Source organism: Calliopsis andreniformis, chromosome 6 (assembly GCF_051401765.1).
Source record: "Calliopsis andreniformis isolate RMS-2024a chromosome 6, iyCalAndr_principal, whole genome shotgun sequence".
Lineage (NCBI taxonomy): Eukaryota > Metazoa > Arthropoda > Insecta > Hymenoptera > Andrenidae > Calliopsis > Calliopsis andreniformis.
In genome coordinates, this window is record NC_135067.1 from 6,470,794 (window position 1) to 6,483,569 (window position 12,776).

Here is a 12,776-nt window from a genome sequence, read left to right on the forward strand (position 1 = left end):
CTTTGTAATAATTTTAATCTGCTTAATAACTAGCAATAAACAATATTACATACAAGTTGAATATTATATAAGAAATATATTTTTATGGGAATTTCGATAACTCTGCATAAAAAATTAATACACATGCGCGAGCGATTCACTCTCCTCAATTTCAGAACCGGTATTTAAAAGTGATGTTACTATAACGTGTTAATGATGAAAACAATTAAAGTTACTGTTATTAGACACGTTAATGATAAAAACAATTAAAGTGAATAATATACGACTATCTGCTTTTCGAAAAAGTGTGCACGATGGATGATTATACCGCGAAAAGTGTTAAAGAAGTATTTGGCACAGATTTTCAAGAGTTTGTATCTTCTTTATTTTCCATTATTATACTTACATTTTAATTTAATGATTGAAATTTTTTCCTTTTTGTTTAAAATAAGATATTGTTCACGACATACGATAGTACTGAAAGAAAATAAATATGGTGCTTTTAAAGCACCTAATGTTAATGTCTTAAAAGAATGCATAGATGTCATTGAGAAATATAAACTAAATGTAAATGATAGAATACAGGAAATACAGAAATATAAACAGTCTTCAAATGTTTCCAAACGTAAGAATCGTCTCTGGCAAAATACATTATAAATAATACCTTTTGATATAGCCTCTGTTTTTAAATAAATTATATATATCAGTAAAGTAAAAATAAAATATCTTCAAAGTTAAAAATACCTAAAAATTATCAATAAAACTAATTATTTTAGGATCGAAACGACAACATAAGACGAATACACTAAAATGTCAAAAGGCCCATAGTGGAACAGCAGATGTTTCAACTAATTTATACCTTACCAATCTACAATTAAATATTTGTTTATATGATACTTCTGCAGTTTTACCTGGTCACACAGTTAATACAATTCCAGCAGATTATATTTTAAATACTGCCAAAAGCGGAAATGAAATATATGATTTCATTATTAAAAATACAATGAAAGAGACTGTTATTATTGATTATGAAGTTTCTATTCCATCAATTTCTTGTTTGTTAACACAATTACAGAAGCAACATAAAAAATTCCATTATTTTAGCATTATAAAGCACTTGTACGAAAAGCAAGAAATTGATCATAAGTTGAAGTGCCAATATGAACTTACATTCAAACAATTAAAAGTATTTTTTAATCTGATATTTGCTAAAGTAGTTCCTTTAAAATTGTTTGGAAAATTAAGAAATATAAAAAAAATGAAAAAAGCTATGTTTGATCTTTTGGATACACCACGTTTGAAATCTTTTAATTTATTGCCATATATTGAAAAGCTAGATGTATGTATTATGATTATTACATATAGCTGAATTATAAAGTAAACAAATTTTTATAATAGAAATAATGCACCTTAGATCTCTTGTATTGCATGGCTGCAAAATATACAAAGTGTAGAAGTACAATGGCTTGTCTTAGCAAAATTTATAAAATGGTTTTTTAATGGATTCCTTATAAAAGTATTACGTACTCAATTTCACATCACATCACTTTCTGCAACTAATAATAAAAGATTATATATTACACGGCCAAATTGGTGCTATATTCAAAAAAAATTTATTAAACAAAAGATACGTTCAAATACCTTGCAACCAGATGTTGAGTACAATGAATGGAGTCCACCAATAGGTATCTATAAATTACGTGCCAAACATTCTAATGTACGACCCATATTTATGTCTCAGTAAGTAATATAACTTCATACGCATAAATTGAAAATATACACTTATTAGAATTTTAATTTGTTATATTTTATGCACTAGACATCAGCCAAATGAGAAGAAAGATTTAAATATAGTATTTCAATTTCTAAGACAAGTGCAAATTACAGAATATGGATTTAATGATTTTTACAAAAGATGGAAAACCATTACTCAAAAATATAAATCAAAAACTGAAAGCTTATGTCTTATATCTTGTGATGTAATGGATGCATTTGGTTCCATTATACAGGGTATATTTTGAACTTTAATCAACTTCTGTATTTAAAAAATATATTCAAAGAAGGCATAAAAAACTGTTTACTCTATATTTAGGTCATTTACATGATTTCATACTATCACTTTGCAATAAACTTCCTGAAACTTTAACACTTAGAACCTATGTAATTAAAAGTGGAAAATGCGTGGATTCTGATAGTCTACATTACAAACAGTATTTTTGTCATCAAAATTTAGAATTACCTTTATCACCTGGAACACTATATGCATGTACTAGTAGGAACAATTGTCAATTAATAAAAAAAAGTTGGTTACTGGAGAAAATTTGGAAATACATCTTTTATCAAAGGGTATGAAATAAATTGGAAAAGTCTAATTGATATTTATTTACAATTTATAATTCATACATATAAAGCAGAATTGAGGTCCTGCTTGAAATTGTAAAATTGTTACATTTAAAATAAAGTACTTTAATTTATAGGTAAAAATACGCAAAAAGATCTATATTATAGGAAAAGGAATTATTCAGGGTGGAATGTTATCACCTATTTTATCAGATATCTACTATAATTTTGTGTTAAATGAACAAATGTCAATATTTCTCAAATCTGGTGAGATTATAAGGTATACAGATGATATTTTGTATATCACTGAAAATGAAATAATTGCGAAACAGTAAGATATGAATTTTATTATTCCATTGCAAAGTATAAATGAGTATTATTTATATTTAATTAATTTACATAATTTGTATAACAGATTTTTACAAGTAATAAAAACAGGTATACCAAAATATAATTGTTGGTTTAAAGAATTAAAAACACAAAGTAATATCTCTAACATTGAGGGTAAAACTACAAAAAGCATTAATTACATTGGCTATAAAATTAACTCTAATACTTTAGAAATAGAACCTAAAGATCTATCTACAGATATGCGTTATTTGATATCATTTTCATTAAAAAATAATCTCACTCCGTTAGAGTAAGTAGTTCCATCATATCTAAGTACATGTTATTTTTTACGGGCTTAATTTATAAATTCTTATAGGCTTTTAAAGAAAAGAATTAACAATATGACATGTTTAAAAGTATCAAAAGTTGTCATGGACAATACTATTAATTCTAAAACAACAATTAAAACCATATTGCAAAAGACATGTTTATTTCAAGTAAAACGTGCTTATATATTAATAAAAGAATTATTTATTGATATACACAAGATTGTTCCAGACATACGTAAAATAATTAAGAATAATAACAAAAAAGTTGCGAAACATATCATAAAAGGGATTTTAAATTGTAATATTAATTTATTTATAATAACAAATAATTATTTACTATCATACAGAAGAGTGTGAAATAATTGTAACAACAATTCTTTGTTTTAGTTGAAGAAAATATGAGCCAATCTGATATTTGGAAATGGAACAACAGAATTCTTTGTATGCTTTGGAGATTTTACAAAAACATTTTTAAAAAGGATAAGATTTTACGAAACATTTTTATAGAAACTTATAAACATTAATCAACATATTGACAATCGTCAATATTTAGTTAATTCGATCTCATGAAATATGTTATGAACACGATATAGCTAAAGAAAACATTAATTTTATATTACTGTATAAATATACAGAAAGTGCAATTAATTTTAGAATTAGTAGATTTTTTCGTGTTCCAAGTTACAATTCCATTTTTTTTATACTTTTAAAACTTTGTGATTGCCTACTTCGAGACTGTTTTTATCGCTTGTCCGATTTTTGTTCGTATTTTCTATAGAATTTCTAGAAATAAGCGAAAACCACTTTGTTATAAAAATTGATTAATAAAATTAATTATTCAATACTCTTGTTATACATAATCTTATAAACCAAAATCACCTATCCTTCAAATATTCCCAGAAATAGTTAATTTAAATCAGCAACGATAGTTCAACAATGATTTGAATCGTGTTTTAAACTGAATCGGTAACGTCGAGAGTAACACGAAAATAATACAGGAATTATTGAGCACATCGGACACCAAATCTTCGAAAAGAAAATATTAATTCTAATCTTTTTCATATACTTTGTCAATGATAACATACAATATCAATAATATTTAAATTCGATTTTAATTGATCAACTATTTCGCAACGTGTTAAATATTATTAGGTAAGTTCATTAGTACCGCTATATCAATAGATTTCGAAATTGCTAACAATGTGTATCTGTAATTTAACGTAATTTTGAAAATCTGCAAAGAATCGCTTCATTCGCACATTTGCTAAGAAACTTTGAGTTTCCCCGCTTCATGTTGTATATTCAGTCTAGAAACGTTCTTTTGCAGAGAAATAATATGATTTTAGGAAAAGTTTTCTTATATGATATTGGAAAAAGCGAACCAGCAACTGTTTATCTTCTCCTTGATCAAACTTTGAAAGATCAAGTAATGATTAATGTGAAAATACATTTTTTTAACAAATCAGACTCAGAATATGACAAAACTTCTTACATACCTGTTTTCACCCTATTAAATAGTTATAACATATCCTGCATCCTCTTCTGAAAAAATACTTTTTACGGTGTGAAAAAAGGTAAGGAAAAATTAATTGAAAAGGGTTAGCGCTTCAGTTATTTCAAAGCAACATTATCACATTCAGTAGGGTTTATAATTTAGAGAGGTTTAAAGAAATTCGTTAGTGAAATTCAATACAGATTGTTACTTTGTTACCTACATAAATTTGGCAGAGTAGTCGCGTTTGCGCAGTCGAAAATTGAAGAGTACAGGGGAACCATTGATCCCCCTCCACTTATGTTCAAAGAGATCTGCTGCAAAGGGATTCTCATGATCAAAAGTGTTAAATTTATGATAAATTAAGTTTTAAATGTATACTGTTACGTGTTAAATACTATAGAAGAGACAATTTTATATAATTTTCCGTATAATTATTGCTTCTGGAATTACCTTTGAATGAACAAAATTTATCGCGGCAACTAACTGATCATGAGTAAAAGTGAATGAGAACCTAAATAATTGAACGGGTGTATATACTAACACATTGATATTGAACGTTTCTCAGTTTCTCTCAACCAGAATAAGGTTAGTTGACTCTGCCAAATCTGCGTGGTCGTTTTGTCAATAAATTCATTTTTTAGATTTTTATTAGGTTTATATAATGCATCATAAACAATACCGATACTATGGCATCTAGCAACAAACAATTATCTCCATACGGTCCAATTCGAACAACTCGCCGCCTACCGTCCCCGGTTAGGCAAGTTATTTATAATGTTCATAAGTATTTAGTAAACCATAAAGCAAAACATCAATTACAATTGGGTCTTATAAAAAGCACTGCAGAAGCAACTGGTGTATCAATTAGAACAGTACACAGAATTTTGGAAGAAGGAAAAAGAGCTGAAGCCGCAGGCATTACAGGACAATTATTTTCAAGGCCCAAAACAAATCAAGGTGGACATAATAAAATTGAATTGACCCCTTTTATCGAAAGAGCTATAAGAAGGAAAATTCATGAATTTTATATTGATAAAAAAGAATGGCCAACAATTAATAAACTTGTACATTTTTTAAACGAAGATGGAATATTACACTGCAAAAGGGAATATCTTCGGCTAAAGCTGAATGAATTTGGATTTAAATGGAAGAAGTGTCAAAACAATAGGAAACTTCTGATTGAAAATCCAGAAATTGTAGCCAGTCGAATGGAATATTTAAAACAAATAAAGACATTGAGAAATGAACAACGATCCATTGTTTATTTAGATGAGACTTATTTGTATGCTGGATATACGACAAGAAAATCTTGGAAATCAGAGGAAGAAGTAGAAGTAACAGTACCAATTACTAAGGGTTCAAAATTAACGATTATCCATGCAGGAGGAAGTATGGGTTTTCTAAAAGATGTAATGTTAATATGTAATGGAAAATTAGAGATAGAGGATTATTCTGAAGATACAAGTAATGTAAATCTTAAAACATGGACACAGGAACAGCTTATTCCAAATTTACCAGATGATGCAGTAATTGTTATTGGTAATGCTCCATTCCAAGGCATGGAGAAGAATAAAAAACCCACTAGTGTTTCTTTAAAGAAAGAGATGTACGACTGGTTAACTAAACTGGGCATAGGTTTTAGCCCAGAATTATCAAAAGCAGAGTTATTAGGTATTATTAATTCAGTGTCAGTTCCAAAAGATTATATTTTAGATGATTTTCTTTGTCAACATGGCTATACAGTGTTAAGAATTCCACCTTACCACCCAGATCTGAACCCAATTGAATTGGTATGGGGTGATATTAAAGGTAAGGTGGATAGAGTATGCCTGACAAATACTTTAGAAGAGAAGAAAAAATATTTTGAACATTGTGTATCTGAATTTACAATAGAAGAATGGAAAGCATGTTGCAAACATGTAGAAAAGATTGAAGATGAATACATTATGAATGATAAAATAATGGATGAAAGATTGGATCAAATGATAATGCAACTTGGAGAAAGTACAACTGCAAGTGACAGTTCTGATGATAGTTAGGAAACAAAATTATACATGGTGGTGTATAATGTATAGTACATTTCAAAAGTGACTGACTTTTCAGATAAAAATTAATAAAAGATGTTAAGCAAAATTTTTTTATTTAGTATTACATAAAGAATGTAATTTTTTGGTTGTACTACAAATTATACCTCACCTTATACTGTAAGTTGAAAGTTATATCTGAAGCTGTATTTTCTTCCACATGTATTACTATTATATACAGTGTATTTTATGTTTTAGATTTATATCATTTCAATGATACATAATGTAAAGATTGAGTGATTGTTTAAAGTTTTATATAGTTCTTAAGAGCAGAATGTGTCTAAAGTTTTTATATAATTTAAGTGAATTAATATTAGATAAGTTTAATACAATAAGTTAAAATATACAATGCAAAAAATTTTTTTTTCGTAGAAGACACTTTTTCGACTCATTTGTAAATTGACTTGTATTTTGATTAAAATCATATTACTGAAATTTAGTACATATTTATTAACAAGGGAACTATCTCAAGTAATTATTTCCGATTTTGAATAGCCGTAAAGTAGCCGATAATATTCGATACATATATATTTTTTATTGATTTCTATCCATGTTAAAAGCATGAAAATTGCCTCCAAAGTTGAGGATGAAAAACATATGTATTTGGCCTAATATCTTGAAAACTATTGAATGTACGGAAAAATTATAAATTAAACGATTACGTATTTTTGATTGGCGAATCCACAAATATTTTTTGAAAGTATATATTTATTTAGAAAATATAATATCGTTTTAGAAAAAATATTAATCAATTTTTTCGAAAATTTGCATGTAAATATTATAAGTAAATCAAAATACTGAATAAAGATATTTTAGAATAAAAATAACTATATTTGTACGTTGTTTATATTTTGCGTGAAATTGTGTTTTGGATCGAATTATTTTTATCGTATTTTAATCATTATGTTTTTTTCTGTGTTATTAATTGTTCATAAAATATTAAAACAAAATGCAGAGCTAAATATGACGGATAAGATCATGTTTCCATTGCAGAGCGTGCGAAAGACTCAAAGTACAAATTACGCTTGCATTTTCAATAACAATTACACTTGTATTCATTCCCTGAATTGAAACGTACACCAAAATAATTTACACAACAATTTCCGTTATCATTCATTATTTACAAATGATAGAAACTTTTATGGGACTGCATTCACATAAACACTTTTCGATAATATAGCTTGGCCAAACTTGGCCGAGTACGAACTAATGCGAACTGTATATTGGAGGCGTTTTTCACCCATTTAACACGAATATAAGAGCCAATAATAAAATATGTGTCGAATATTTTCGGCTACTCGATAAAACTGTCGATTTACATCAAATTAATAATTGTCACTTCAGGTAGTTCTCTTGTATTTCTTTTATTCCATAATCAATTCCGTTAAATTTGAATGACCGACTTTTTATTATGGGCAATTAAAGAGCAATTTTTTGACCTATGTTTTATTGAATTTGGTTACTGGTGTGAGCTAACTTCACATGGGTGACTTTTTATGCACGATAACGCATCGCAACTGATTTATTTATTAATATTAAATGTTTATATAATACATAAAAGTAAGGTTTTAATAATATTTGTAAAATACATGTTTAATTTAAAAAATGATTATTCCATGTATTTTTATTCCTGTTTAATACATGCGGCTCCTATGAATTATTAAGACTTTTTTTAATTATACTTTCACTCCATTAATTTTCACTATTATTTCAAAATAAAATAAAATTGTAATAATGACTTAATAAAATTTTTAGAAATTAAATATAATAAAATTATGGTATTGTTACAGAAGCAACTGAAAGCAATTATAGAAATGTCACTTCCGGCAGAGTTGAGCATTGAGAATGTAGAGCATGGTAGAAAGATACTGATGTGCAATACATGTGTCTTTTATTGAAGCGTAGGAATTGTAAGCAACGAAAACAAATCTTAGGTTAGAGTGGGGTAACGCATAATCACTCAACATTTGTCATAAAAGCTTAAATAGTGGTTTTTATGATTGTTATAGATGATTTGATAACTTTAACACTTAATTATTTTTATTTTGCGACAAATTTGTAAAACTGATGCTTCTAGTAAAAACGTAAAATTATCATGTGATAAATTAAAAAAATTGAATTATTCTACTAGATAGTGATGATAATATAACCCATAATTTAGAAAATGCGACATTAAAGAAGAAACATGCATTTATTGTAATGAGTTATTTGAAAGAACTGAAATGTTAGGTCAAGCAATTTGTGCTGCTAAGTGTGCTGAAAAATAGCTTAATGAATAATAAAATTATAACGACAAGGATATTTAAGCACAAAGGTTAATTGTTTGAATTAAAAATTTGATATGATATTTATTATAAAACGTGACGAGAAAGAAGAAACTGTTTATTTTATGTACGAAATATCCTAAAAAGAATTAATTTTCTGTCTATGTGATATGTAAAAATGACTGGATTAACACTGTCTAATATTTTATAAATTGAAGATAATATTGTTCCTTAAACCAATTATGGTGAGAAATAATGGAATTAACAACTATATGAGATGTTTTGATTCATTGAAGAGGAATATTTGCAACTTGTGAAATTTTGTTGATAAGTACTAATTAGAAGAACAAATGAAACTTTTATAAATTTATATTAAAGTATATTATAAAAGTTTTAATATACAGTTAAAAATGTCTAAACATTGCGATATATGTTCATTAGACTTTATGGATGATTATGCTTTGCAAGGTCATCTTGCAGGTAAAAGGCATATGAAAAAACTTCAATATGTCGAAGTTATGGAAAGATCAATTGTTGTGTCACCATTGCCAAAATTTATTCCTCCACATGGACTTGTTGATTTTTTTCAACAATATGGTGAGATAAAATGGCATAAATTAGGCCCGAATTATCTTACTATTGAGTTTTGTGACAGGTAATCAAACGTATTCTACTTTATGTTATTTCTGTGATTTTGTTTTTCATTTTAAACCATTAACATAAATATTTGATGTTATAGAAACATTACAGAGACTTTATTAACTAAGCCTGTTTGGATAAACAATGTAAAGTTGAATATAAAAAAGAGAATACCACATAGAGGTAGGTATCTACACTGAAGTGCTAAAATATTAGAGTACAGTTATTAAACATTATGCTATGTGTTCTAGTTTAACCATTCCATATGATTATCTTAAAAAATAGTTGCTACACAAAACTTATTTTAAATGAAATTGTTTACTTCTAGTTACTTATATTAACATTTGGAAAAGATTAAAGTAGAATATTGATTAGTTTTATGAAAACAATAATAATTTGTATATTTCTTCAATTAAAGTGCATTTTCTTAAAAAATTTTTTATTTTAAGTTGTAGGGAAGCCAAAAGCAGTGAAGCAAAATGGCCCCATGGAAAATACAGGTGTAATAAGTTATGATAATATAAAACATATATTTGAAGAAAACACATCATTTGATGATCAATTAGCAGCATTCTTAGATGCTGTACAACTAACAGATGATGAAATTGAATCAAGATATGGATCTATTTGTACGCAACTAGATAAGATATTTAAAGTGATATTTCCCAAATGTAAAACGTACAAATTTGGTTCCACTCAAACAGGATTGGGCTTTAAGGAGTGTGATTTAGATATATACATGGATATTGGTAAGATTTAGGATTTGTTTTAAGAGACTTCTCTTTTTTTACCTTATATTCACCCTTTGCACTTGGAAGTCATGATTTATCCATACATTTTGTCCCCTTAGAAGGGACAGTCAAGTGCAAAGGGTTAATAGACAACAGTAATAATAGAAAATATTTCTTGTATTTTAGGCGAGCCAATACATGATACTAATAATGCACCGTCAGATGTATGGACTACACAAAAGATCTTTAGAGAAGTGAAAAGAGTGATGTATCGAATGAACTGTGTTTTTTCTGACATAGTGTCAATTCCAAAAGCTAAGACACCAATTATAAAGTTTCGTTATGTTCGGACAAATGTTTCCTGTGATATTTCATTTAAAAACAGTTTAGGCATATATAAAAGTAATTGGATAAAACATTGTATTTCTCTAGACAATAGAGTAAAACCGTTAATGATGATTATTAAATACTGGGCTAGGAATTTTAAGATATCGGGTTCAGGGAAAATGTCGAATTATGGCTTAATGCTATTAATTATTTTTTATCTTCAACAACCATCGGTTAAGATCATTCCTCCTTTAATGGAATTGCAGAGAACTTGTCAGCCACAAATTGTAAATGGATGGCAAGTTAATTTTGATGAGAATTTAGTATTACCGCCTACGACAAATAAGAGTAGTATTCCACAACTTCTAAATGGGTTTTTCATTTTTTATTCAACTTTTGAATTCAAATCGAATGTTATCTGTCCCATAGATGGAATGATACATACAGATTCAGAATTCGAAAACATAGACAGTCTACCACAATGTATGGATAGATATAAAGCATGCGTGAAGGAAGATGAGAGTTTGAAGTTTAGTATTAATAAACCTATGTGTGTCCAAGATCCTATAGAACTTACTCATAATACTACATCAAGCACACATCTTTGTAGATTAGAATACTTTGTCCAGTGTTGTGCTTTTAGTGCTGAAATTTTCACGATGACAAGTAAAAACGATTACAAAGATTTAATGAAAATATTATTTACCATGGTGTTAAAAAGGAAATCAACGTTTGAAATTTCAATATCTGCAAATCATTTCCGACATGTTAAAGAGCCAAGTAGTTCGCAAATTGGTATAGACATTATAAACAAAGCGAAACTTGCAAAGAATGATTGGTATTTTACAGTTTTTAACATAGTGAAGGATATTTTTGAAAAGGTTTTCAAAGTAGAAGTTGAAGTTCTTACTGCTGACGTCGAAGCGAAACAACAGAAAATTGAAGTATTGTCAGATGTTCACACAGAAAAACATCAGAAGATCATATTTCATTGTACAGGATCTTATTGTGTTTGGCGTAATAGAAAAATTAATAACATTGTATTGGACCCAAGTTTGAGTTGCTTACAAAAAGAAGCTTTTATGTCGGATCAAACGATAGAAAGTTGGGGTAAACAAAAATCAGCAAACAAAACAAATTTAGATTTTATGTGTACATTTGAAAAGAAAACACGTCCATTAAGAGTTATATTAACTATAACCAATCAAAATTGTTACGAGTATATTTTCCAAGAATTCACGCGCTTTGCTAGACAGACGATAGTTAAGATAACAGAAAAAACATTGATATATATGCAACAATTCGACAAGTGTTACTAAATTATATGTGTATAATGTACATATACCAAGAAAGCATAATACATACTTACTTACGGACCAGCATGTGTAATTTTTAGAAATGAGTGAAAATTACAACTTTATCTCTAATAAAATATAATTTCTCTATGCAAATATTAAACCAATATATCGTACATTCTTATTTAAATATATTTATTTTGATTCATTTATTCTAAACATCCCTGTTTATATACATGTAATGTAATATTCAGTAAAAAAACTATAGTAGCATACACGAAGAAACGGGTATATTAATTTTTTATTCTTTGTTAGTGAAAGAACACTATTCCCAATTTTTAGTTGCAGATTGTTCAGCTACAAGTGGGCGAAAATTTCAGGGGTGATTCTAGACGTCAAAATCAGAAGAAAAGCAAAAATAATGAAATTGCGATTAAATCTTTGCTTTTAATTATAATATAGATATTATAAAATGGATAAAATCCACCTGAAATTTAGCAAATCGGATGGCATCATTGTTAGCGCGAAGCTTGTGGCAGGCGTTACGCACTGGATAACAGTTAGCAGTCAGCCACTGACGAGGATCGAGTATCATAAAATTTTATCGTAGTTGAATGGGACTAGTGTTTTTTTACCTCAGAGATTATAGCAATTACTGTTTTCTTTGAATGTTTGTAATTAATAAATGAAGGTTTAAACGCAATTTTATTATTCTTGATTATCGATCAGAATCACTCTTTCAATTTTAAGATACCAACAACCGAACATGATGTATTAAAAAAAAATTTAATACTAGAAAAAACGTTAATTCATATAAAAAATAAACTACTGAAATAGGCCAAGTAAAGGCGCTGTATTTATTTTTAAAATGTTTTTTTTATTAAAGATTTTAAAAAAATTTTAATTTTGGAACGTGCTTCTTTCTCTTAATGAGTCTTTATAATTTATTGAACAAAAATGCTT

The 12,776-nt window shown here is 27.7% G+C and overlaps 3 protein-coding genes across 5 annotated transcripts; all 3 read left to right on the plus strand.

The window, feature by feature from the left end:
- Nucleotides 1-2: 2 nt before the first annotated feature.
- On the plus strand, nt 3-3,915 carry Tert (telomerase reverse transcriptase). Its single transcript, XM_076380522.1, has 10 exons — nt 3-349; nt 432-604; nt 756-1,318; nt 1,394-1,719; nt 1,799-1,989; nt 2,072-2,325; nt 2,457-2,650; nt 2,735-2,959; nt 3,026-3,276; nt 3,366-3,915. Exons 1-10 carry the CDS (start codon nt 294-296, stop codon nt 3,500-3,502), a joined length of 2,370 nt encoding a protein of 789 aa, XP_076236637.1. The 5' UTR covers nt 3-293; the 3' UTR covers nt 3,503-3,915.
- Nucleotides 3,916-4,168: 253 nt separating this feature from the next.
- LOC143180434 (uncharacterized) lies at nt 4,169-8,313 on the plus strand. 3 transcript variants are annotated; one of them, XR_013002129.1, is made up of 2 exons: nt 4,169-6,677; nt 6,756-8,313. XR_013002129.1 is itself a non-coding variant. In XM_076380159.1 (2 exons), the coding sequence occupies exon 2, from the start codon at nt 5,160-5,162 to the stop codon at nt 6,510-6,512; it is 1,353 nt and encodes a 450-aa protein (XP_076236274.1). In that variant the 5' UTR covers nt 4,169-5,058; nt 5,115-5,159; the 3' UTR covers nt 6,513-8,313. The 3 variants fall into 3 exon arrangements, 2 of the variants coding, with proteins under 2 accessions (XP_076236274.1, XP_076236275.1); XM_076380159.1 differs by having other exon boundaries at nt 4,169-5,058; nt 5,115-8,313; XM_076380160.1 differs by having other exon boundaries at nt 4,169-5,058; nt 5,126-8,313.
- Nucleotides 8,314-8,407: 94 nt separating this feature from the next.
- On the plus strand, nt 8,408-12,516 carry LOC143180352 (speckle targeted PIP5K1A-regulated poly(A) polymerase). Its single transcript, XM_076380022.1, has 4 exons — nt 8,408-9,476; nt 9,561-9,643; nt 9,910-10,209; nt 10,378-12,516. The coding sequence occupies exons 1-4, from the start codon at nt 9,232-9,234 to the stop codon at nt 11,835-11,837; spliced, it is 2,088 nt and encodes a 695-aa protein (XP_076236137.1). The 5' UTR covers nt 8,408-9,231; the 3' UTR covers nt 11,838-12,516.
- Nucleotides 12,517-12,776: the final 260 nt, after the last annotated feature.